The following is a 22,942-nucleotide window of genomic DNA, read 5'->3' as shown; positions in this document are numbered from 1 at the left end:
TGGCCCGCATCGCGGCCACTCACATCGCAGGCGTCGACAACGTTCAAGCGGATTTTCTCAGCCGTCGGTTTTTGGATCCCGGGGAATGGGAGCTCTCGGACCAGGCAATGAGTCTCATCACCAGGCGATGGGGAGTGCCGCGACTAGACTTGATGGCAACTCGGCTCAATGCCAAGGCAGCGCGTTTTTTCAGCCGGAGGCGAGAACACGGATCGGAGGGGGTGGATGCGCTAGCGATTCCATGGCCTTGTCACACCCTACTCTATGTGTTCCCCCCTGGCCCTTAGTCGGCAAGGTGTTAAGGCGTCTAGAATCCCATCAGGGTCCAGTGATTCTGGTGGCTCCCGAGTGGCCAAGAAGACCATGGTTTGCGGATCTAGTCAATCTCGCCAGGGACGGGCCCTTACGGTTGGGCCATCTTCCGAACCTTCTTCGTCAAGGACCAGTATTTTTCGATCTAGCGGATCGCTTTTGTCTGGCGGCTTGGCTTATGAACGGAGGCGGTTGAGAAAGAAAGGTTATTCGGAACCGGTTATTTCTACCTTGCTTCGCGCGCGGAGACCTTCTACCACACTTGCTTATGCCAGAGTGTGGAAAGTGTTTGACTCCTGGTGCGCGACCGCCCAAGTTCAGCCACGTCGTGCGGAGATAGCGGATATCCTTACTTTTCTACAGGATGGTCTGAAGAAGGGTTTAGCTTACAGTTCTCTGAGAGTCCAGGTGGCGGCTCTGGGTTGTTTGAGAGGGAAGATTGAAGGATCTTCTCTCGCATGTCATCCGGACGTGGCCAGATTCTTGCGCGGTGTTCGCAATTTATGTCCTCCGCTCAGAGCCCCTTGTCCTTCCTGGAGCTTGAATTTGGTACTCAAGGGCCTCACGGTCGCGCCCTTTGAGCCGCTTAGGCGAGCCTCCATAAAGGATCTCACCCTTAAGACTGTGTTCTTAGTGGCCATAGCTTCCGCACGTCGGGTATCGGAGCTACAGGCGCTCTCGTGCAGGGAGCCGTTCTTACGTATCTCGGACTCTGGGGTGTCGTTACGTACGGTTCCTTCGTTCTTGCCTAAGGTTGTCTCGGCTTTTCACGTTAATCAGTCCGTGGACTTGCCGTCCTTCACGGAGAAGGAGCTGCAGTCTTCTCACGGTGCCGACTTGAAGCGTCTGGATGTTCGGCGAGTGATTTTGCAATATTTGGAGGTCACCAATGATTTTCGGCGGTCGGATCACCTGTTTGTGCTGTGGCAAGGGCCCAAAAAGGGTTTACAGGCCTCCAAAGCTACTATTGCCTGCTGGCTGAAGAGCTCGATAGCGTCCACGTACATTGGATGTGGTAAGTCCGTCCCGGACGGGCTTAAAGCCCACTCTCTCCGTTCACAGGCGTCTTCCTGGGCGGAGAATACTCTGGTCTCTAGCCAGGAGATTTGCAGGGCTGCCACTTGGAAGTCGTTGCATACCTTTGCTCGACATTATCGAGTTGATGTTCGTGGGCCGTCGGCTGATTCGTTTGGCAGCAGTGTGATTCGAGCGGGACTCTCGGGGTCCCATCCCATTTAAGGCGGCTTGGGTACATCCCAGCAGTCTGGACTGATCCTGGTACGTACAGGGAAAGGAAAATTATGTTTCTTACCTGATAATTTTCGTTCCTGTAGTACCAAGGATCAGTCCAGACGCCCGCCCTATTTTGTGCGCAAGAGAGTCCGCTCGAGACACTTCTTTGCTCACTGAGCTGTACCACTTGAGCACGGTAAGTGGACTATCCGTCTTTACATTTTAGAAGGTACTGTTTTCCTATTTGTGAGTTGCTTAGTTTGCGCATTGCGTTTTCAGTTCTTTGCGCTTTGCTTTTCTGCAGGCGTTTACTGGTTTTCAGGTTACTGCTTGATCTAGACAGTTGCCATGGTTATTTGGCTAAGTGGGCGGTGGAGTTTTTCTCTGCTTTGTTATCCATTATACTGAGGGCTGGCAGGTGGCACACCAGTATATCTAGGGGGTGCTTTCAGTTTTCTCTCTGACTCCATCTGCTGGAGGGGAGGCATAACCCAGCAGTCTGAACTGATCCTTGGTACTACAGGAACGAAAATTATCAGGTAAGAAACATAATTTTCCTTTCAAATTGTGACTCCCCCTCCTCCACAGGCTTGGATCACTGCCCTGGTCTGCACACCCTGAGCTCAGGCACTTTTTATTTCTGGAACTGTTTCTGCCTCCCTACCCCCGCAGCACTTCTGCCATTCACAAATTCCAGGCCCAAGCCAGTCCCATGCCTGCAAAGTCCTCATTAGACACTCCACCACTTGTATGTCCTTAGCTCAGTAGTCAGCATCTCCCCAGTTCTAGGGACACAGCTGCATATGGTATTTTCTGTTCTCAATTTGGAAATCCCAGAATTAACCGCTGTCTCCTGTGGGATATAACAGAGGAATGTTCCATTTATTTTTGTGAACAAGGGGAACAGTTTTTACCTCAATTCAAGCCCTGAGCTCAGGCTGTGCAGACCAGGGCAGTGATCCAAGCCTGTGGAGGAGGGGGAGTCACAATTTGAAAGATGAGCTTGCCAATGAAGGGAAGCCTAACATGCTGATGAAGAGTGGGCAGCATTGAAGGGATGGGTCAAGCAAGCCTGCAGAAGAGGGCAGCTGGGTAAGGAGGAACCTGCTGGGGAGGGATGGGAAGAGAAACCGGGAGGCAATCAGAGAAGGAAAGCTCAGTGGAAATAGGAAGCAGAGCAGGCTAAGGGGATGTAGGGAGTGGAGCTGGAAGACTGGTATTAAATTCCCTTCTCTCAAATATAACATTCAAAGTATGCCCATGCAAGAAGGGGGAGAATTAAGAGTTCAGAGGGAGTAAGGAGGAAAAATGGGGAGATTAGGAGAATGAGAGATTAGGAAATTAAAAGAATGAGAGAAAAGGGAGTTTGAGAAGAGTGGTGGTGACAGTTGAGGGTGGGGGGAAGAGACTGTGATGGGGATGGGCTGTTGGGAAAAGGGGGGGTAATGAAGTAGGAAGGGAGGAGATTGGGGGGCATGAGCTGGAGTTGGGGAGAAGAATGACTGGTGGGGACTTTGAGCCTTCCCTAGCTTTTGTTTTGGCCACATGAGTCCACATTCCCTGCTCCACTCTTCAGTGTTCTGTTTTTCTTTTTTACTGGGGACACTGTAATTTGTGTTGAGTTTAGAATCCTTAATCATTTTCAGAAGTTGGCTGCCTATGCTTTAGAATATAGTAAAAAAGAGGTCGATATTAAAAATAAAATAACAAACAGAAAACAAATAACTTCCCACTGAATATCCTCAAAGTTATTTGGCTAGGTGTAGCTGGATAATTTTGAAACCTAACTGGCATTTGAATATATGTACCCAGATAACTTTACCATAACTGGCAATATTCAAATAGTATACCTTGTTAAGTGTCGACAATGTTAAAAAAAAAAAAAATATATATATATATAATAATAATAATAATCCCTGGCAGGCCTGTTGGTCCCCACCCCAGTGAGATGAATATGGGGGTGCCAGCCTGATTTCCCACCTTCCCCCTTGGGAGCCCCCAAAGATTGTCCAAGATGGAACAAAGTCAGCATGGCTTTACCCAAGGCAAGTCTTGCCTCACAAATCTGCTTCACGTTTTGAAGGAGTTAATAAACACGTGGATAAAGGTGAACCGGCAGATGTAGTGTATTTGGATTTTCAGAAGGCGTTTCACAAAGATCCTCATGAGAGGCTTCTAGGAAAAGTAAGAAGTCATGGGATAGGTGGCGATGTCCTTTCGTGGATTGCAAACTGGCTAAAAGACAGGAAACAGAGAGTAGGATTAAATGGGCAATTTTCTCAGGGGAAGGGAGTGGACAGTGGAGTGCCTCAGGGATCTGTATTGGGACCCGTACTTTTCAATATATTTATAAATGATCTGGAAAGAAATAAGACAAGTGAGGTAATCAAATTTGCAGATGTTACAAAATTGTTCAGAGTAGTTAAATCACAAGCAGATTGTGATAAATTGTAGGAAGACCTTCTGACACTGGAAAATTGGTCATCCAAATGGCAGATGAAATTTAATGTGGATAAGTGCAAGGTGATGCATATAGGGAAAAATAACCCATGCTATAGTTACACAATGTTAGGTTCCATATTAGGAGCTACCACCCAAGAAAGAGATCTAGGCTTCATAGTGGATAACACATTGAAATCATGGTTCAGTGTGCTGCAGCAGTCAAAAAAGGAAACAGAATGTTGGGAATTATTAGAAAAGGAATGGTGAATAAAACGGAAAGTGTCATAATGCCTCTGAATCGCTCCATGGTGAGACCGCACCTTGAATACTGTATACAATTCTGGTCGCCGCATCTCAAAAAAGATATAGTTGCAATGAAGAAGGTACAGAGAAAGGCAACCAAAATGATAAAGGGAATGGAACAGCTCCCCTATGAGGAAAGACTAAAGAGGTTAGGACTTTTCAGCTTGGAGAAGGCTGAGGGGGGATATGATAGAGGTGTTTAATTCATGAGAGGTCTAGAACAGGTTAATGTGAATCAGTTGTTTACTCTTTCAGATAATAGAAAGACTAGGGGGCACTCTATGAAGTTAGCATGTGGCACATTTAAAACTAATCGAAGAAAGTTCTTTTTCACTCAACGCACAATTAAACTCTGGAATTTATTGCCAGAGGAAGTGGTTAGTGCAGTTAGTGTAGCTGTGTTTAAAAAAGGATTGGATAGGTTCTTGGAGGAGAAGTCTGTTACCTGCTACTAATTAAGTTGACTTAGAAAATAGCCACTGCTATTACTAGCAACAGTAGCATGGAATAGACTTAGTTTTTGGGTACTTGCCAGGTTCCAACAGTGGATTGGCCACTGTTGGAAACAGGATGCTGGGCTTTATGGACCCTTGATCTGACCCAGTATGGCTGGCATGTTCTTATGTTCTTAAGATGAAAGTCTAAGCCCACTTTAGGGAAGATGGAGGACATAGGAAGGATAACCAGTGCCCAATTGCTGTCACTTCTCCCTCTGTGGTTTGTTCAGATAAACTTACCTCTGTCCCTCCCAGTGCCCCTAAAATACTCCAAGCTACCAGGATCACAGTATACTTGCACCGCTCCCAGCATTGCTTTGACAGAAACACAAGATTGTTGTCAGTGAGTATGGGGCTGTCTTTGAGTCTATGGTGGCAACCCTAAAATTGGTGCCCTGGTGATAGCATATATGCAACCTCTCCAGAACTCCTTTCTATTGAGGTGTAGTCTCTGGTGTCGATTTCAGTGTGTGCTTACCCATTCCGCTGGCAGTCAGGAAGAGTCTTCAATGGCCCAACAAGGACAATCGTGAGGAATGAGATGAGTCTAGAGATCCCAGCATGAACAGCAGTGACAGCTGATGTTATGCTAAGAGGCTGGCAGGGCTCATTGTTGCAATCAGGTGGCACAAGGCCTGGTTGGAAACCAGAGCCATTCACCTAGCTTTTCTGCTCTTCCTTCCCACTGATTTGGAGAGCAGCAGTCAAGTCTTATCTGACAGTGTGACAGCAGAGGCATATGTGAACCGATAGGGGGGCACCAAAAGTGTCTTGGTTGCGTAAGAGATGGCTATCTTGATGAAATAGAAAGACACTTGGCAGCATTGTCCACAACTTAAATAGCCAGACTTCCTCAGCTGGCATTTATTGGACCAAGGGCAACGGGAATTGAGTGAGACAGGTGTCCAGTTAGTGATCAACAGATGGGTAGACCCGCAAGTGGATCTCATGGCAACAAGGTAGAATTCCAAATCAGGGAGGTTTTTCAGTTACAGAAAAGAAGGCTGTATGGGAATAGATGCTCTTTTTCAACTGTGACCGGAAGATCTCCTCCTTTGTGTTTCCTCCATGGCTACTGATAGGAAGGAGTGCTAAGAAGAACGGAGGATCAGCCATCTTTGGTTCTAATGGTAGGCCTAGATTGGTCAAGGAGACCATGGTGTGCCAATCTGATGCAGTTCAGGATGGAGGAACCTCTAGGCTGCTAGCAGACAGAGTCCAGTGTTTCTGGCAGAGCCTGCTCAATTCTCGCTTATGGTTTGGCCAATGAAAGAATTCACTTATGCAAGAGAGGTCCGTCAACACCAGTGATTGTGACCATGTTGATGTCTACAAAGCAGTTCCCCTCTTTAGCATTATGTATAGGTTTGGAGAATGTTTTTGATGCCTGGTGTCAAAAAAGTCATCTTCCCCTTTCAGGGCATTTATTCCACTTATTTTTCCTACAAAATGGCTTTGAAAAGGAATGTCTATCAGTTCTCTGAATGTTCAGATGGCAGCCTTATGTTATAGGGGAAGAATTCAAAGTTTCTTTGGTAGCAGTACATCCAGACATAGTTTGCTATTTGAAAAGTGAAAAGCTTCTCAGATCTCCATTTTGTCCAGTGTTCTCTTCTGGGGATCTCAAGCTGGTGTTGAAGGCTTTAGCAGGATCTCCTTTTGATCCCATCAGATGGGCAGGAATATGTCTTTGAAGAACTAGAGGCTGATATTTAGCTCTATTTAGCTGGATAAATAGGGACTTCTCCGGTTAAGTGGGAGCCTCTGAATAGCCGACTATGTTCAGCATCTGTCACTTAACCGGATAAGTATTTATCCAGTTAAGTAGATAGCCATTTATCATAGGGCGAGCAATGTGTGGCTTTGGGCAGGGCTAATTATCCGGTTACTTTAACTGGATAAGTGCCAATATTTGGTCTTACCCACTTAAGTTAACTGAATAAGTTAGACCTGCTCGACAGCAGGTCTAAAGTTAGCCGGATATAATTTATCCAGCTAACTAGAACTTATCTGGGTATATTCACCTGCATAGCCATGCCGCTTCTATGTTAGCTGGATATCTTTGAATATTGGGCCCTATATTTCTGGTGGCAATCTTTTCAAGAAGATACATTTCAGAGTTACAGGCCCTATCTTACAGGGATCACTGCTTGTCGAATTTAGAAGAAAAAGTAGTTATCCTTCCTATGCCCTCCTTCTTACCTAAGGTGGTCTTAAGACTTTCATTTAACCAGTCAATTTCCTTATTGATATTTAGATTAAAAGAGTGTAAGGGCAAGAATAGAAGTCTACATAAATTGAATGTATGTAAAACCATTTTGAGATACCTTAAAATTACCAATTTCTTTCAGAAGTCATACAGAACATCTTTTTAGCAGACCTCTTAAAGGCCAGGCAACTTCTAAGTCCTCTATAGCCAGAAGGATTAAGAAAGCAATTGGCACAATGTCAACTGGCCAGGGACAACCAGCTCCAGAGGGGCCAAGAGTACATTCAATGAGAGCACAGGGACAACCAGTTCCAGAAGGGCTAAGAGTACATTCAATGAGAGCACAGGTGGCTTCCTGGGCAGAATCTAGGACATACACTCCAGATGATATTTGCAAGGTGGTGACTTATTTGTCCTTGCATTTGTTTGCTAACATTACCACTTGGTGATGTGGCTAGGAATGATGCTGCCTTCAGGGCAGGGATCTTGAGATCAGCCTGGACCTCCTCTCATCCAGTATGAGGGTAGTTTGAGTATGTCCCACTCATCTAGACTGATATGGCAGGATGATAAGGAAGGAGAAATTTAATCCCACCTTTATAATTTAATTTCCTTGAAATCTGCCATGCCAGTCCAGAACCTTCTCAGGTTGGTCTAGGCTGGCGGAAGTACATAAATTACAGCAGTTTATTCATTGGGAGAACAGAAGGAAGCATGACCTATTGGTCCCCTCACTTCCTCAAGCCTTCCCTTCCCAAAGGGACGGAAAATAAGAGAGAAGGGCTTTGAGTAGTTCATATTTCTAAAAAGTTAATTATAAAAGTTATTACTCGTTTGCTATTCTGATGATCAGTTGATTAGCTTTGACAAAGGTATACTGACAAGGCTTACTATTGCACCAGCTCATGTACTGTGAGTGATTTCATGGAAAACTTATAAATGGCTCTGTGCACGTAAAAGTACATTCATAACCCAGTTATGCACATACATTTGCATGAAGTGAGCAGAGGTGTTTCAGGTGGTGGGTGGGGTGGGCAGCACTGGAACTTAAACACACATTTTTTGATTTTCAAAAGTATGTGCATAAATTAATCTGCACAAATTATGCCCTCTGAAGAGGAGAATGTATATAACTTTATGTGAATTAATTTCTGCATGCACTAGGCCAGTTACTGAGCATTTTCAAATATATGTACATAAATAACAAGCAGACTATTGCCCTACCTGCACAATTATGAAATTACCTTCCCTAATCTTCATGGCTATCCATAAGATGTTTAGCTGGTTTGGGACAATCAGAAAATAGAGTAGAACAAAACATGATTAATTAAAATGAAATATCCAATAGAATGGATCAAATATTTTTTTAATTTTGTTCTGTATCATAGACAAAATTTAACCTATTTGAGCAATAAAATAGCATATGGCTCAGTGGGAGCCATATGCTATTTTGAACTGGAAGTATTCCTTTTAGTTAATGTTCCTGTTCGTATCCTGGATCAGTCCAGACAAGTGGGTTTATGCATCTCTACCAACAGATGGAGGCAGAGAATAAAACTTTGAGGCACTGCTACGTAACCAAGAGGCCACCTGCAGTCCCTCATTATTTCTCTGACTCCAGCAGATGGTAGAGGTGCAAACCTGCAGTCTGACTGAAAAGAAGAAATTTGAGGTGTTAGGGCTCCTTCGTGAACCATACCTCAGGTAGAGCCAGGCGACCGGGAGGTTGGGAACCTCTGGCTGATATTCGCCCGCTATGGTCCAGAGGTCCTCACGACCTCTGAAGTCTCCTCCTGTGTGCTGCCAGCCTTGATAGGGAAGTACCCTTGATCTTTTTGCTGGGAGTATTAAAGTTTGGGGGAAAAAAAAAAGGAAACAGTTCCTTTTCAAGCAGGAGCTCCGGTCAAGGCTTAGTGACAGGGCACCTTTGACTGCGGGAACAGTCAGTGTCGAAAGGGCGAGAGAGTGAGTTCCCTGCTCTTCGCTTTCGCTCTGGGGGGGGGGGCAGTAGGATCTGTGGTTTCCTGCATGCATGGCTGTAATTTGAATTCTATGTGCGTGGCTGGCACGAGTGCGACCTATTTTTCCCAAGGGCACGGCTGTACTTTGTTTTCTATGTGCCGCGGCTGGCGCAAGTGCAGCTTGATTCCCACACTTCGCTCAGCAGTGTGGCATCCACTTCAGTTAAAGGGGTCTGCGTGGGTGGCCATTTTCTGACTGCTGCAAGCATGGATTGCCAGTGTGTTCACTGAGCGATGGTGGGTTTAATGGCACTCAATCCGATGATGGCTGCTTTTGGGGCATGTGGTATGTGATCTGCACACCTCAATGCATGCTTACTGTGCTCAGGATGATCCTCTTGGGAAGAGGGAACTTCAGCAGGGCTATCCCCAGGGGAGAGGTCTCTCCAGTCATCTGAGCCTTGTAGCCTTAGGCATCAGAAGACCCCAGATCACTCCTGCCTCTGTGAGTGCTCATGGGCGGGAAGCCTCTCACTCCCAGGCACCTAGGGTTCCCCCCCCCCTCCGCTGTCGCCAGTGGGCAGATCCCTGGGTAGTGTCCAGATGGGGGAGGTGAGTCGAATGAGAGCCTTGTAGGGGATACGGAGGGCTTATTCAACTGAATTTTGTGCGGCTTCTTCATAAGGCTCTTCTGTCAAGGAAAGGTTATGGGAGAAAGTGTTCCCGAGGGCAGCAGCTGAGTGGTTCTTCCAGGAGACCAAAGATGGAGATTTCAGGTGGTTCCGGAGACCTTCCCCACTATCTGGGACTAGGTTGTGAGGGTCCAGAGAACGATTCCGACAGCTCAGGAGATTCTAATGGGTTCCAGGAGGATTAGTCAAATCTGCAAGGGGCGGAGCTGGATGCTGATATGGACCTGGATGTTCATAAGGATGGTCCAAATCCGGATGATGTTGACCCTCGAGTAGTCCGGCTGGTTTAAAAAAAAAAAAGGGAAGAATTGCATCCCCTTATTCCCCAGGTGCTGGAGGAATTAGGAGTTAAGGTGACTCCAGAGAAGTTGGATAGACTGGGCGTCAATCCAGTCCTGGAAGGATTGCATGGACTGCCTAATGCCTTTCCCCTGCCTAAGAAGATTTGGAAGCTAGTGAACCGGGAATGGGATTTCCGGGAGCGAGCCTGAAGGTCGGCAGGGCGATGGTTAGGCTTACCCTCTACTGGAAGAGTTCTCAGAGCTTGTAAAGGTGCCCAAGGTGGAGGCTGCGGTTTTGGCGGTTACCGAGAAGACAACCATCCTGGTGGTGGGTTTCACCGCATTGAAGGATGCTCAGGTCCACAAGTTGGTAGTTGAAGCAGAGATTTGAAGTCTCTGCTTTGAGTCTTCAGGCAGCGATTTGTGGCAGTATGATGCAGAGGGCATGCCTGTGCTGGATTCAGAAAGCACAGGAGCAGGTTCCATCCAGGGATGTGAGTACGCTGCAGTCAAGCACGCCTGCTAGCTGGCGTGGCCTATGTCGCAGATGTGCTGTACGACTTAGTACGTACTTTGGCGAGGAGCATGGTCTCAGCGGTGGTGGCCTGGAGGCTACTGTGGCTACACAGTTGGTCACCTGGCATGTGGTCCAGGGCCGAGTTGTGTAATCTGCCTTTTAAGGGGAAGATTTGGACCAGTTGATGAAGATGCTGGGAGACTCTAAAGGAAATAATAAGCTGCCTGAGGACAAGAAAGTGTTTCCGCCATGCTCCTGTTTTCTGGGATTTGCGTAGGTTTTATTTGATCAGGAGTACTACGGGAGCAGGAACAAAATAATCAAGTGGATGGCAGCAGTCCTTTCGAGGTTCCCGCAGGACTTCCAGAGTTGTTGCTGGACACAGGGCCGGTGGAGGAAAGGCAGCCCAATGAAGCCAGGGTCGCCCATTCCAGCCTAGAAGCAGTAGGGGGAAGATTGTCCAGTTTTTGCGAGAAAGGGGCCAGGATTACCTCGGATCGCTAGGTTCTGGAGGTCATAAGAGATTGCCACATTCTAGAATTTTCGTGCTCAGTCTGGAAGCCTTCCTGGAGTCCCATGTCATGTCTCGTGGTAAGCGAGAGGCAGTGAAAGGGATCCTGTGGAGATTTCTGGACCTGAATGCATTAGTGCCGGTTTCCCTCGAAGAGTGGAGGTGCGGGTGGTATTACATTTATTTCGCGGTGTCCAAAAAGAAGCGCATTTTTTCAGCCCATTCCAGACTTACAAAAGGTAAACAGGGCGTGGTGAATCCCGTGTTGCCAGATTGAGATATTGTGCATGGTTATAGCAGCAGTGCGCACAGGAGAGTTCCTAGCGTTGATGGACCTGACGGAGGCATACCTCCATATTCCCATTCAGAAGGATCATCAGAAGTTTCTTTGCTTCATGGTACTAGGACAGTATTTTTAGTTCCGGGCTCTTCCCTTTGAGTTAGCCACAGCACCCAGAATCTTCACGAAGGTCATGGTGGTGGTGGTGGCGGCAGCGGCTGCCTTGCAGCAAGAAGGGATTTTAGTTCATCCATACCTGGACGATTGGCTCATTCGGGTGAAGTCGAGGAGTGCGTTCAGTCCCTCTAGCGGGGGAGGGATACTCTGTGGTCACTGGGTTGAGTAATCAATCTGGCAAAGAGTCTTCTGGTTCTGTCCCAGTTGCTGGAGTATTTGAGAGCGCTGTTCTATACTCAGAGGCAGGGTGTTCCTGAATGAAGCCAGATGCTTGAAGTGACTTGTCTCCTTTGGCTAACGGTACTGAAGAGACAGAGACAATAGCTTCGGATTATATCTGTAAGGGCCGGTCGGTGCCAGAGGGGTTGAGAGCGCATTCCACTAGGGCTCAGACAACCTCGTGGGATTAGTTGCAGGTCCCGGGGCAGTGGCTTCCACGTTGGATTTGGTGCAGTGGGCCTTTGCACACATGAAGTCATTGCAGTAGGACCCCTTGTCCAGGTGGAATCCGGTTTAGGAAGAGTATCATCTGCCCCTGTCTCTTTGAGGAGATTCCAGTTCCAGTCTGTCCTGGTGTTTTTATCGGCACAACTTAGAGAAAGGAAAAGATCTAGAGATTCTAGCCAGGGTGGTGGTAACCTCAGATACCAGGCTCAAAGACTGGGGGGCATTGTGTCAAGGTTGTTCTGCTCAAGGTCTGTGTTCGGCAGTGGAGAGCTCGTGGTCCGTCAATCGATGGAGACAAAGGCGTTTCGCCGGGGCCTGACTGAAAGGGCAGATAATTTGGGTGTTTTCTGACAATGTGACAACAGTGGAGTAACTCAGTCATGAAGAGTTGTTCTGTGGTTCTGGATTGTTTGCTTGGACGAAATGCCAGCTCAAAGGACTAGTGGCTTCCCTTGTTGCTGGAGTGGACAATGTACATTGAGGTTCATCCTGGCACGGTGATTCTGGTGGCGCCAGAGAGGCCGCACCGGCCGTGGTTTGTGGACCTTCTTCTTCTAGTGGTGAACAGTCACATTCGCTTAGCCCATCTGTCAGCGTTGCTGTGACAGGGATCCGTATTTTCAGACCAGGAGGTTCACTTCTGTCTAGCGGCTTGGCTTTTGAGGGGCAACGGCTCCGCTTGGAAGATTCAGAGCCTGTAATTGCAACTTTGCTTCAGTCTTCCACTTCCTTGGCTTATGTCCGAGAGTAGAGACTCTTTGAATCCTGGTGTTTGCAGAAAAAGGTGCAGCCTTTGAAGGTGGATGTTCCACAGATTCTAGCATTTTTTTTGCAAAGCGGTTTGACTATGGGTTTTGCCCTATAATTCCCTTTGTTTAGATGGCAGTCTTAGGTTCCCTTCGAGATTAGAATTCAGGGAAGACCACTGGCGTCTCATCCAGATGTGTTTCGTTTCCTCAAGGGGGCAAAACAACAGTGTCCTCTGGTTCGGACTTTTTGTCCAGCATGAAATCTGAACTTCTTTCTTTGGTGTTGTGTGGTCCTCCCTTTGAATTGGTAGGAGGGCTTCTTTAAAGGACTTAACCCTGAAGACTGTTTTACTGGTGCTATCTGTTTGACTAGAAGGATTTCCAAACTGCAAGCTTTGTCGTGTAGGGAACCTTTCCTGTGTTTTTCGGAGGAGGGGGTTTCTTTACATATGGTTCTTTCCTTTTTGCCTAAGGTGGTATCCTTTTTTCACCTTACTCAGGTGAATTTGTCTACGAATGCTCTTGTGGTGAGGGAGTTTCACTTGCTGAATGGGCGCATAATTCTTTTGCGATATCTTAAGGTGACGAATGCCTTTCTGAGGTATGATCATCTGTTTATCCTGTTCAGTGGTGCTAAGAAGGGAAGTACCGCGTCCAAGGCCATTATTGCACGTTGCTGAAAGAGACAATAGCTTCGGATTATATCTGTAAGGGCCGGTCAGTGCTGGAGGGTCGAGAGCGCATTCCACTAGGGCGCAGACAACCTCGTGGGCAGAGTGTCAACTGCTTTCTCTGCAGAAAATTTGTCATGCAGCAACGTGATCTTCTCTTCCCACTTTTTACCAATCATTACTGCTTGAATGTGTGAGCAACGGAGGAGGTGTCTTTTGGGGAAAGTGTGTTGTGTGTGAGTCTTTCGAATTCCTGCCCAGAATAGGGGGGCTTGGGGATATCCCACTTGTCTGAACTGATCCAGGGTATGAACAGGAAAGGAAAATTGGTTTTTACCTGCTAATTTTCATTTCTGAAGTTCCTTGGATCAGTCTAGAGACCCATTCTCATTTTGTGAAAGACTTCCTCACTTTTGGATGTTACTGAACTGAAATGTTATAAATTCAGAGTAATGATAAGTGTACATAGTTTGAGATGTGCATTCTGTTAGGTTAAAGACACCTAGGGGCGGATTTTAAAACCCCTGCGCGCGTAAATCCAGCAGGATTTACGCGCGCCTATTTTGCATAGGCCGCCGGCGCGCGTAAAGCCCCCGGGACGCGCGTAAGTCCCGGGGCTTTCGAAACTGGGAGGGAGGGGGCGTGTCCGGGGGCGTTCCCGAAACGATGCGGCGTTTCGGGGGTGTGCCGCGGCGTTCGGGGGCGTAGCGCTGGCCCGGGGGCGTGGTCGAGGCCTCCGGACCACGCCCCTGGGACTGGAGGACGGAGCGGGGCTGCCGGCGACGCGCGCAAAGTTAAGGGGGGGGTTTAGATAGGGCCGGGGGGGTGGGTTAGGGAGGGGAAGGTGGGGGGAGGGCGAAGAAAAGTTCCCTCCGAGGTCGCTCCGATTTCGGAGCGGCCTCGGAGGGAACAGGCAGGCCGCGCTGGGCTCGGCGCGCGCAGGTTGCACAAATGTGCACCCCCTTGCGCGCGCCGACCCCAGATTTTATAAGATACGCGCGTATCTTATAAAATCCGGTGGCACGAACAAAAGTACCGGCGCGTGTATTGTTTTAAAATCCGCCCCCTAGTTTTTAGGGGGAATCCAATTTTTAAGTATCTGCTTGCTCCGGGTTTATTGGGGTTTGTTATGGTAGACATCTTGGCTTGGGTACAGGTCAATACTGAGGGACTGCAGGTGGCTCTCTCAGTGCCTCAAAGTTCTGTTCTCTGCCTCCTCCTGGTAGGGTTGCATAAACCCTCTTGTCTAGACTGATCCGTGGTACTTCAGGAACAAAAATAAGCAGGTAAAAAACAATTTTGAGAGGTGGGAGAGGGGGGCCTTACTGATCTATGAGCTACTGTTTTGTAACCTTAAGATCATAAAATATGATCATCCTGAGATCTCGCCTTTTTAATACACATCAGTATCTCATTCCCCCATCCCACTTTGCACTGCTTCCTTGGATTTCTACACCCCAAATGTATGACTTGACACTTTTTTATATTTAATTTTAGTTTCCACAGTCTTGACCTCTCCTCAGGCGTCCATAGATTGCTGTAGTCCACCTTTGCTTGTAAAGCCTGCTGGGTAGGGTTGCGTATCAATAATCTAAGGTTTGCATGAATGTGTTTGCCTATGGATCATTGCAGGCCTTCAGACTGCAGTTGTGGCCAGTCTGGCTAGCACCTTCCATATGCATCATCTGTCAGTTTCCTTTTACTCATTTGACTGAATTTATATGATGTTGGGTTGTTTTGTAACGCTGATTATTTTCTGGAAATTCATTAGATGAGAAATAATTGTAAAAATAACTTTGTTTATAAAGGGCAAGTAAATCATGGTAGGCAGAACTCTTTGTAGAAGGGGTAGAATTATTTTGACATTTCTAACTCTTGAACATTTTCTTTTTTTTTTTTTTTTCATTTGGTTGTTCAGCCATGTACATCTGCATGTCATCAGCCAGGATTTTGATTCTCCATGCCTTAAAAACAAAAAGCATTGGAACTCCTTCACTACTGACTACTTCCTGGACTCTCAAGGTAAGGTTCTGTTTTCTTATTTGGTGCTCAATATGTTGTCTGAGGTTAAAAAAAACAAAAACAAGCCTCTTATGGCTTCATTTGAAAGCATTTGTGGGGTGGGACCTTGGTAGGTTAGTCTGATTTTGGGGAGGGGGGTGCAGCAGCAACTAGGGATGTGGGGGAGTTATGGTAATAGGGAGGGGGATGCTGGATGACTGGCAGGTGGTGGTGGTGGGAGCTTGGTTAAAATGATGGCATGATACAGACTGGTATGTTGACTTTGTCTGGAATGATAATGTTTGTAATAGATGATTCTTTTCTTGTTTATATTTGTTCTTTGCCATTTCAATATAAGGATTTTGAAAGAAAAAGATAGACACCATATCTGTATATCTGTGATTGACCAGCTTAACTTTTCCAATATGTTACCGAAGAAAATGAAGATTGAGTTGGCCTGTGAATGAACAGGGGTCATGGGGTTTCATCCCATCACTACAATTTTTATGAAAATTATTCTTAATTATAAGGGGCTCATTACAATGCAAAGCCATGGATGGAGAAGCAAAAACCAGATACTGCATTCATAGCAATGTGGAGATCACATGTAGATGCCAGCGTCCAATAGGAAAAGGCTGCTTTATCTCCACAAACCAAGCAGATAGTAGATGGACACTTTGTGGTAGATTTTCTAAAGGTTTAATCAGCTAAACTTGGGAATTAGCTGGCTAAACTATGCCATTTTAAAATTAGGCCCCTCTGACTGGACATGTTTAAACAGCTAAGGGAGTAATTTTCAAAGAAGTTACGTGCGTAAATGTAACTACTGTCGTAGCAATTTTCAAAAGCCATTTACTTGAGTAAAGTGCACTTACTTGAGTAAATCCTATGAACATTTCAAAGACATATGTTGTAGCAATTTTCCAAAGTGCATTTACTCGAGTAAAATCCAGTTTTACTCGAGTAAATGCTTTTTAAAATCAGGCCTTAAATGTGCAAGTTACTCAGGGCTTTGTTTACTAAGCTTTTTTTTTTCTCATAGACACAGAATGGAAGAAAAGCCGTAGTAAATAAGGCTCAAAGCCAGGGGGCAGAGTTGGGTGGGGAGGAGAAAATCAAGCATTTACCTCTGAAAATCAATGCAATCTGCCTAATTTGGCCAAGGATATTGTGACCAGTTTAAAAAAAAACAAAAAAACTTTTGTCTTTTTACCTAAATAAGAGAGGTTTAGGGGAGGGGTTCTGAGCATTCACATTTTAACTTTAACTGGATACTAAAGATAGATCCTATATATAATCCAGTAGTATCTGTGCAAGGAAGTTCAATGCTTAAAGTTAGCAAATATTTTTTCAGCTGCTCATTTCCATCTTATTTTCTGCTGCTAAGTGAAGGAGATAATAAATGGTGTGTCTTCTAATGCTTCCCTGACATTTTTTCAATGCAAAGGCTTAACATAAGAATATAAGAACTTGCCATACTGGGTCTGACCAAGGGTCCATCAAGCCCAGCATCCTGTTTCCAACAGTGGCCAATCCAGGCCATAAGTACCTGGCAAGTACCCAAACATAAAATAGATCCCAAGCTACTAAAGCCGACAACAAGCAGAGGCAATTCCCCAAGTCAGTTCTACCAATAGCAGTTTATGGACTTCTCCTCCAGGAACTTAACCAAACCTTTTTTAAACCCAGCTACACTAACTTCCCTAACCACATCCTCTGGCAATGAATTCCAGAGTTTAATTATGCATTGAGTGAAAAAGAATTTTCTTCAATTTGTTTAATTGTGCTACTTGCTAACTTAATGGATTGCCCCCTAGTCCTTCTGTTAACTGAAAGAGTAAATAACTGGTTCACATTTACTAAAAATGTTTGTCATAAAGGGAATAAGCCTATAGAAAACAGCATCTCAGAAATTTGGACAATAGCCTATAAAAGGGACATGCAGCACATCATCTGTATAATCCATTACTCTTGAAAGGGGAATGCCCATACTCAAAACTCAACTCTCCAGACAGGTGAAATTTCCCCCAGGCTGTGCACTAAGATTTTTAGAATAAAGCAGATTATGGAATAACTTGCCCTAAGGAGGGCTTCCCCACTACCACTTTGAACAACTGCCATGTTTTACAACAGCTGAGTACTTGCATCAGAAAGTTTTCCCTGGTTGTTGTGGATGTCAGGTGCTTTATGATATCACTGGCTCTATAGCTGTCAGCAAAAATGGCTGTTCCCAGCAGCAGAGCACCCTCTTCAAGGCCAGCTAGCTTTCAGTCCAGTTGGGTCTAAACCTTTCCATATTTTTGCAAACAATAATTGACAATGCAGGAATATATTACACATTTTCTAAAAACAAGAAATTGAGCACCTTCCTTTATAAAATAGCATAAGGTGTTATACAGATCAGGGCGAGCTTTGCGTTCCTGAGATTGTTGTGTTTTTTGGGGGGGCATTAACTTAATATTTCTATTCAGGGGAATTTTGGTCTTTCCTCGGGGCTTCATTCAATTTTATGAACCGTGTCCGCACTTCATGCAATGCAATAATACAACTCACTACAGAGCCTATATTTTACAATAGTTCCCATTATTCAGAGGTGGGGGGGTGTTAGGTGGGACACCTGATGGGCCCATATGTTACTTTCATTGTGACAGGTATTTTATTTACAAGACAAATCCTGAAGCTTTAGTGGGAAAAAAAGGCCTAGTAAGATTTGTCTGAGCAGTAATGATGTGTCTGGAAACACAGAGCATCTTTGTGCCTTGTTTCTGAGCGAGCCAGTGTCTATTTTTTTTTCTCTCTCCCCCTCCCTTCAGATGTGATGGAGATGGTGAAGAAAGATGGAAAAGTCAATGTGAAAGAAGGGATGGCAGAGCTGCTGAAATCTCCCTTGCGATGTCACGTGTGTAAGCAACAGCAAGCCACCGTTCCACAGCTGAAAGAGCACCTGAAGAAGCACGGCCCGAAGTGACGCCCCCTCCCATGCCTAGGGCTTTTTCTCTCCATTGACTAAAGTTTCTGTACTCTTCCTGGTTACATCAGTTGGCCCAGTTTTGTTTGTAAATTGGTAGATGCAGTACACAGAGATGCACTCAAAAGAGGCTAAATACAGCACAAGATGTTTTTTTCTTTGGAAGCGCGATAGTGGTTTTTCATTATTTTCACCAGCCACTTCTGATCCATTGGCACATCAAACCTACTCAAACAGTGGGGTCCCGATGGAGCTGAATTACCATTCCAGACAGGCAGGCAGGCACGCACTGCCGTGGGAGGCAGTGATAGTCCTCTCTGTAACATCCTCATTAGAGTTCATCTGCATAACCTTTCTTGCCTGCAAATGTAGGTGAGTGACAGTCCTTTAAGACCTGGGACCTCTTTTCCAAATGATCTTTTCCTTGAGAAGAAAGAGGAGAAGATTTTTAGTAAATGAAACCCTTTCTTGTTCCATGGAGGAAAGTGCTGCAGCAGGCCACAGCTTTCCACTTTGTAGAAAATCACAATCTTTACAAGCATTTATTAACTGCAGCCTCCTCTCCCCTCCCATGTCAATGCCATAAAGAGGTCAATATTCAGTTCTACTTAGCCGGATAAGAACTTATCCGGCTAAGTAGTTAACCGAATAGGTGGCGAAATATGGGCGTAATGGGACTTACCCAGTTAAGTTAACCAGGTAAGTTAGGCCTGCTCAATAGTAGGTCTAAAGGTAGCCAGATAAGACTTATCTGGCTTAGTAGCAAATTATTTGGGTATATTCAGTGGTATAGCTATGCCACTGAATATCTCATCTGAGTTAGCTATCTCACTTAGGTGGATTTGTTTGAATATCTACCCCATAATATTCACATGTGTTTCTCTTCCCACACTACTCTCTGCTGTATCTTCCTCTCCTCTTTCCCCAGTTGGTGATTCTTTGTCTCTGTGCATCATTTCTGGGTCTCATTATTTTTTTCACAGGCTTGCAGTGGGGCAGATAACGAGCTCTTGGATGAATCTGGAGACGGAGGATTTTACTAGCAGGAAGTCATGTACTGTAGATTCAAACGTCATAAAATGACAGCAGGTGGAAAGGCTTGAACTAGCAAGTGTTACTTTCATGGTTTTGGTAACTGGGGCAGTGCATACTGAGGCTGGTGTTCAAAGGAATTTCCCAGGTTCCTAAACAGCTACCTGGGTAAATTCCTCCGGCTGAAAACTGCCCTCCCCTTAGAAGCCAAAAGGAATGGGAGAGGAAAAAACATGCACAGGGATTTCATTTTCAAATGCCTACAAGTACTTCTCACCTGTTCTAAAACAGGTACAGAGTCTGTGAGTACATTTTACACCTGCAATTCCTGCCAGCCCCGAGTGTTCCAAGGGAAAATCTGCAGCAAGTTTTCCTTTTAAAAATGAGGTCGCAGCCTCCCAGAGGTTTTAGAAAACTGTCCCCACTCTGTTCCAAGAATATCCTTTTGATGTACAGTATATGAGCTGCTGAAAATTTCACCATTACAACATAAGAAGTGCCATTCCCCTACCCCAGCCCTCAGAGGTTGCAAGAAAAGCCAAAACATATTCGCAATCGTATTAGCAAAAGGACAAGTAAACAACTAGATCATTATTAGGCTCATAGTTAAATATGGGCAAAGTTTTTTAGACAGCTTGGGCTTGGAGGCAGCGAGAACCAACTCCACTTAAGAAACATCATTCCTCGATGTACACCAGGTTACATAGGGAGACCATATCAAATTAAATTTATATAGCGAATTCCTCTAGGTTGGTAATCTTACTTAAACGATAAATATGGACTGAGTATTTAAGATCATCCGATAAGAGAGGAGCATCAAATTTCTTCTAATAGTGAGCTATCTCACAACAGGCAGCTACAACTACCTGTGGGGCTGGTATACCCAGTAAAGCATGTTTGGGAGAATTAACGTCACACCCATTATTGTTTTAATTAAAGAAAAAAATCCCCTCCCAAAAACTAGTTATGTCACACTTCCACCAGATGTGGAAAAAAAATCCAACTGTTCCACATCTTCGCCAACATTTATTATCTAAATGTGGATAGGCTTGGTGTAGTTGCTCAGGCGTGAGATACCCATGTAACAATACTCTATATCTGTTCTCTATAAGGGTAGCAGAAATAGAACTCTTTCTTGTATGTAAATAAAAGGGGGGAGGTCCCACTCAGATTCAGAGCTAGGAGTTCCCAAGTCATTCTTCCATGCTGGTATAAGTATTGGGGGAGCTTGTAGCTCTTGATTCAACAAAGCATATACATTTGAAATGGTCCTTTTTGCCTTATCAGCATTGTTTTGCCCTGCAGGAGGGCTTGCATTATTGCCACTAAACTCAATAAGTGTCAAATTTATGCGTATGACTAAAAGTCCCATACAGATAGCTTAAATTTACTAACTAGAGCATCAAAACTCATTATGTCTCCCCCCTCCTCATACATCTTCCATGTGGGTCATTCCTTGTTTCCTCCAATTCGGAAAGGCACCCACAGCTAAGCCAGCCAGAAATTCTATATTATGAAAGAGCAGTGAGCTATAAAAGTATTCTTTCTGTCCCACTAGCCTATTACACCACTGAGTCCACAGAGTCAGAGTATTGGTGGTTGTGGGAGAGACAACTATGATAGGTCTTCATGTTTTCTTAGGTTGCCACACCCTTGAATTTAAAAGCATAGAGCCCACTAATGATTGTTCTAAACCCATCCACTGTTTCACCTCCCTCCTTCCATTCCAGTCCAGTCCACTATTGCACACAGTTGGGAAGCTGCATAGTACCATAAAACATTCAGGACTCCCAGATCTCCTGTTAACTTTGAGTGATAAATCACGGGATACCCTAGGGAGCCTATGCCATCAAATGAAGTAAAATATTCTCCTTTGCCATAATTTCAGCATTTTATTTGAGACCCTAACTGGTAGTGTTTGGAACAAATAGTTTAACTAAGGCAGTATGTTCATTGTCACCAAGGCTATCTTTCCCAACCAGTAGGAATTATAACCCTCCCCATTTCTCCAAGATTCTTAATTTACTGTTTGACAGTGGGGAATACTTAAGGTTGAATTAACTTCCATTTTCTTTCCCACATAAACCCCTAAGTATTTTATCTTATGTTTGGTCCATTTAAAGGGAAATCCATGTATTAGCTCTGCTAAATTCTCCTTTGGAACAGTGATATTCAATATCTCTGATTTTTCAAGATTGCTCTTGAAACCAGAAACCTTACTAAATCTCCCCATTTCTGTCACCACTCTCACCAAGGGAATGGTCTGGGTCCACTAGGGTGAACAAAATGTTATCTGCAAAGATCAATTTGTAAGAACTGCCAGCAATGGATACTCCTTGAATAGAAAGATTCAACCTAACCTTGATAGCAAAAGGTTCTAAAAATAAAGCAAAGAGTAGCAGAGAATGAGGGCATCCCTGCTGTGCTTCACCACACACTGTAAAGTTATTGGAATTGCCTCTATTCACCTTTACACATGCACCCAGAAGATCATACAACTTTTGAATCTATTCGATAAAATGTCAACCAAAGTTGTTCTTTTCCAAAATTTTTAAGAGGTAAGGCCAGTGCACCATGTCAAATGCTTTCTTTGCATAGACATTTAAGAGCAATATAGGAATGTTTTCTCTTTTCACCCACCACATAATATCTACAATTTTGTGAATATTGTCCACAGCCATTTGCCTGGGATTAAAACCTGCTTGATCTGGATGGATTAGTGAAGCAGTCACACCCTTCATGTGGTCTGCTAGCACCATAGCAAGAATCCTAAGGTCAATGTTGATAAGGCATATTGGTGTATATATGATCCACATATCACAGGATCCTCTTATGCTTAGCTGTTATAGATATCCCTGTGTTATGGATTTGATAGTAAATCCCTTAGTAGAACAACAGTCTTACCTTAGGCCGAAGCTTGCAAGCTGAGAGGTGATGTCGGGTAGGCAGCAAGGAGGCAATATCCAAGGCACAGTCCAGAGTCAAGCGATGGTACTGCAGGGAGCCCGCTGCACGAAAGATTGTCGAGAGGTAACACCCTGCTACATTAGCTCCAAAGAACCTCCATATCTAAGATAATTGAACATTTTGGTCAAGGGTCCTAACAGGCAGGGGGAAAAACGCTTATAAAACCCAGCAATATAGCCATCCAGCCCTAGCGCCTTACCCAGTTTGAGATTCTTAATTAGCTGAAGTACTTCTGGTGCTGTGATTTCCTATCAAGCATTCTCTGATGTTCCTTGGATAACACTGGCAAGTCTATAGAGTTCAAATAACTCTAATTCACTATATGTACCCGGATCAGTCCAGACTCCTGGGTTTTGCCTCCCCACCAGCAGATGGAGACAGAGAGGTTCTGACTGACCCTGTCCTATACCCTAAGGTAAACAAAAGCAAGACCATATGCCGTGGAAAGAAGTCTTTTATTAATATTATTAAATAAAACACCCGACTCCGGCCAAGTTTCGCCTAATCAGCTGCATCAGGGGCTCAATTTTCTTTGTTTTTAATGTTACACAGATGTTCTTTATCAGGGTTCTTTAAAAAATGGCATGAAAAAAGATTGACACAAAAAGTCTGTCCCGCTTTAGATGAATTTCGAGCGGCAACATTTGTTTCTCTAATGATTTATACTCATCAAGATAAAAGAACCCTATTAT

At 44.9% G+C, this 22,942-nt stretch overlaps 1 protein-coding gene across 1 annotated transcript in view; it reads left to right on the top strand.

Moving 5' to 3' along the window:
• The window catches only part of APTX (aprataxin), a 46,640-nt gene extending 28,224 nt beyond the window's left edge, over positions 1 to 18,416 (top strand). Inside the window, exons 7-8 of the mRNA XM_029604034.1 lie at positions 15,201 to 15,304; positions 18,097 to 18,416. Coding sequence (XP_029459894.1) covers positions 15,201 to 15,304; positions 18,097 to 18,251 — 259 coding nt within the window. The 3' untranslated portion in view covers positions 18,252 to 18,416. The remainder of the gene's footprint in view (positions 1 to 15,200; positions 15,305 to 18,096) is intronic.
• The last annotated feature ends 4,526 nt before the right edge of the window (positions 18,417 to 22,942 follow it).

The sequence above is a fragment of the Rhinatrema bivittatum genome, chromosome 1 (assembly GCF_901001135.1).
Source record: "Rhinatrema bivittatum chromosome 1, aRhiBiv1.1, whole genome shotgun sequence".
In the NCBI taxonomy this organism is placed as follows: domain Eukaryota; kingdom Metazoa; phylum Chordata; class Amphibia; order Gymnophiona; family Rhinatrematidae; genus Rhinatrema; species Rhinatrema bivittatum.
The sequence above is the reverse complement of the archived record's forward strand: the minus strand, read 5'-3'. Positions and strand labels throughout refer to the sequence as shown.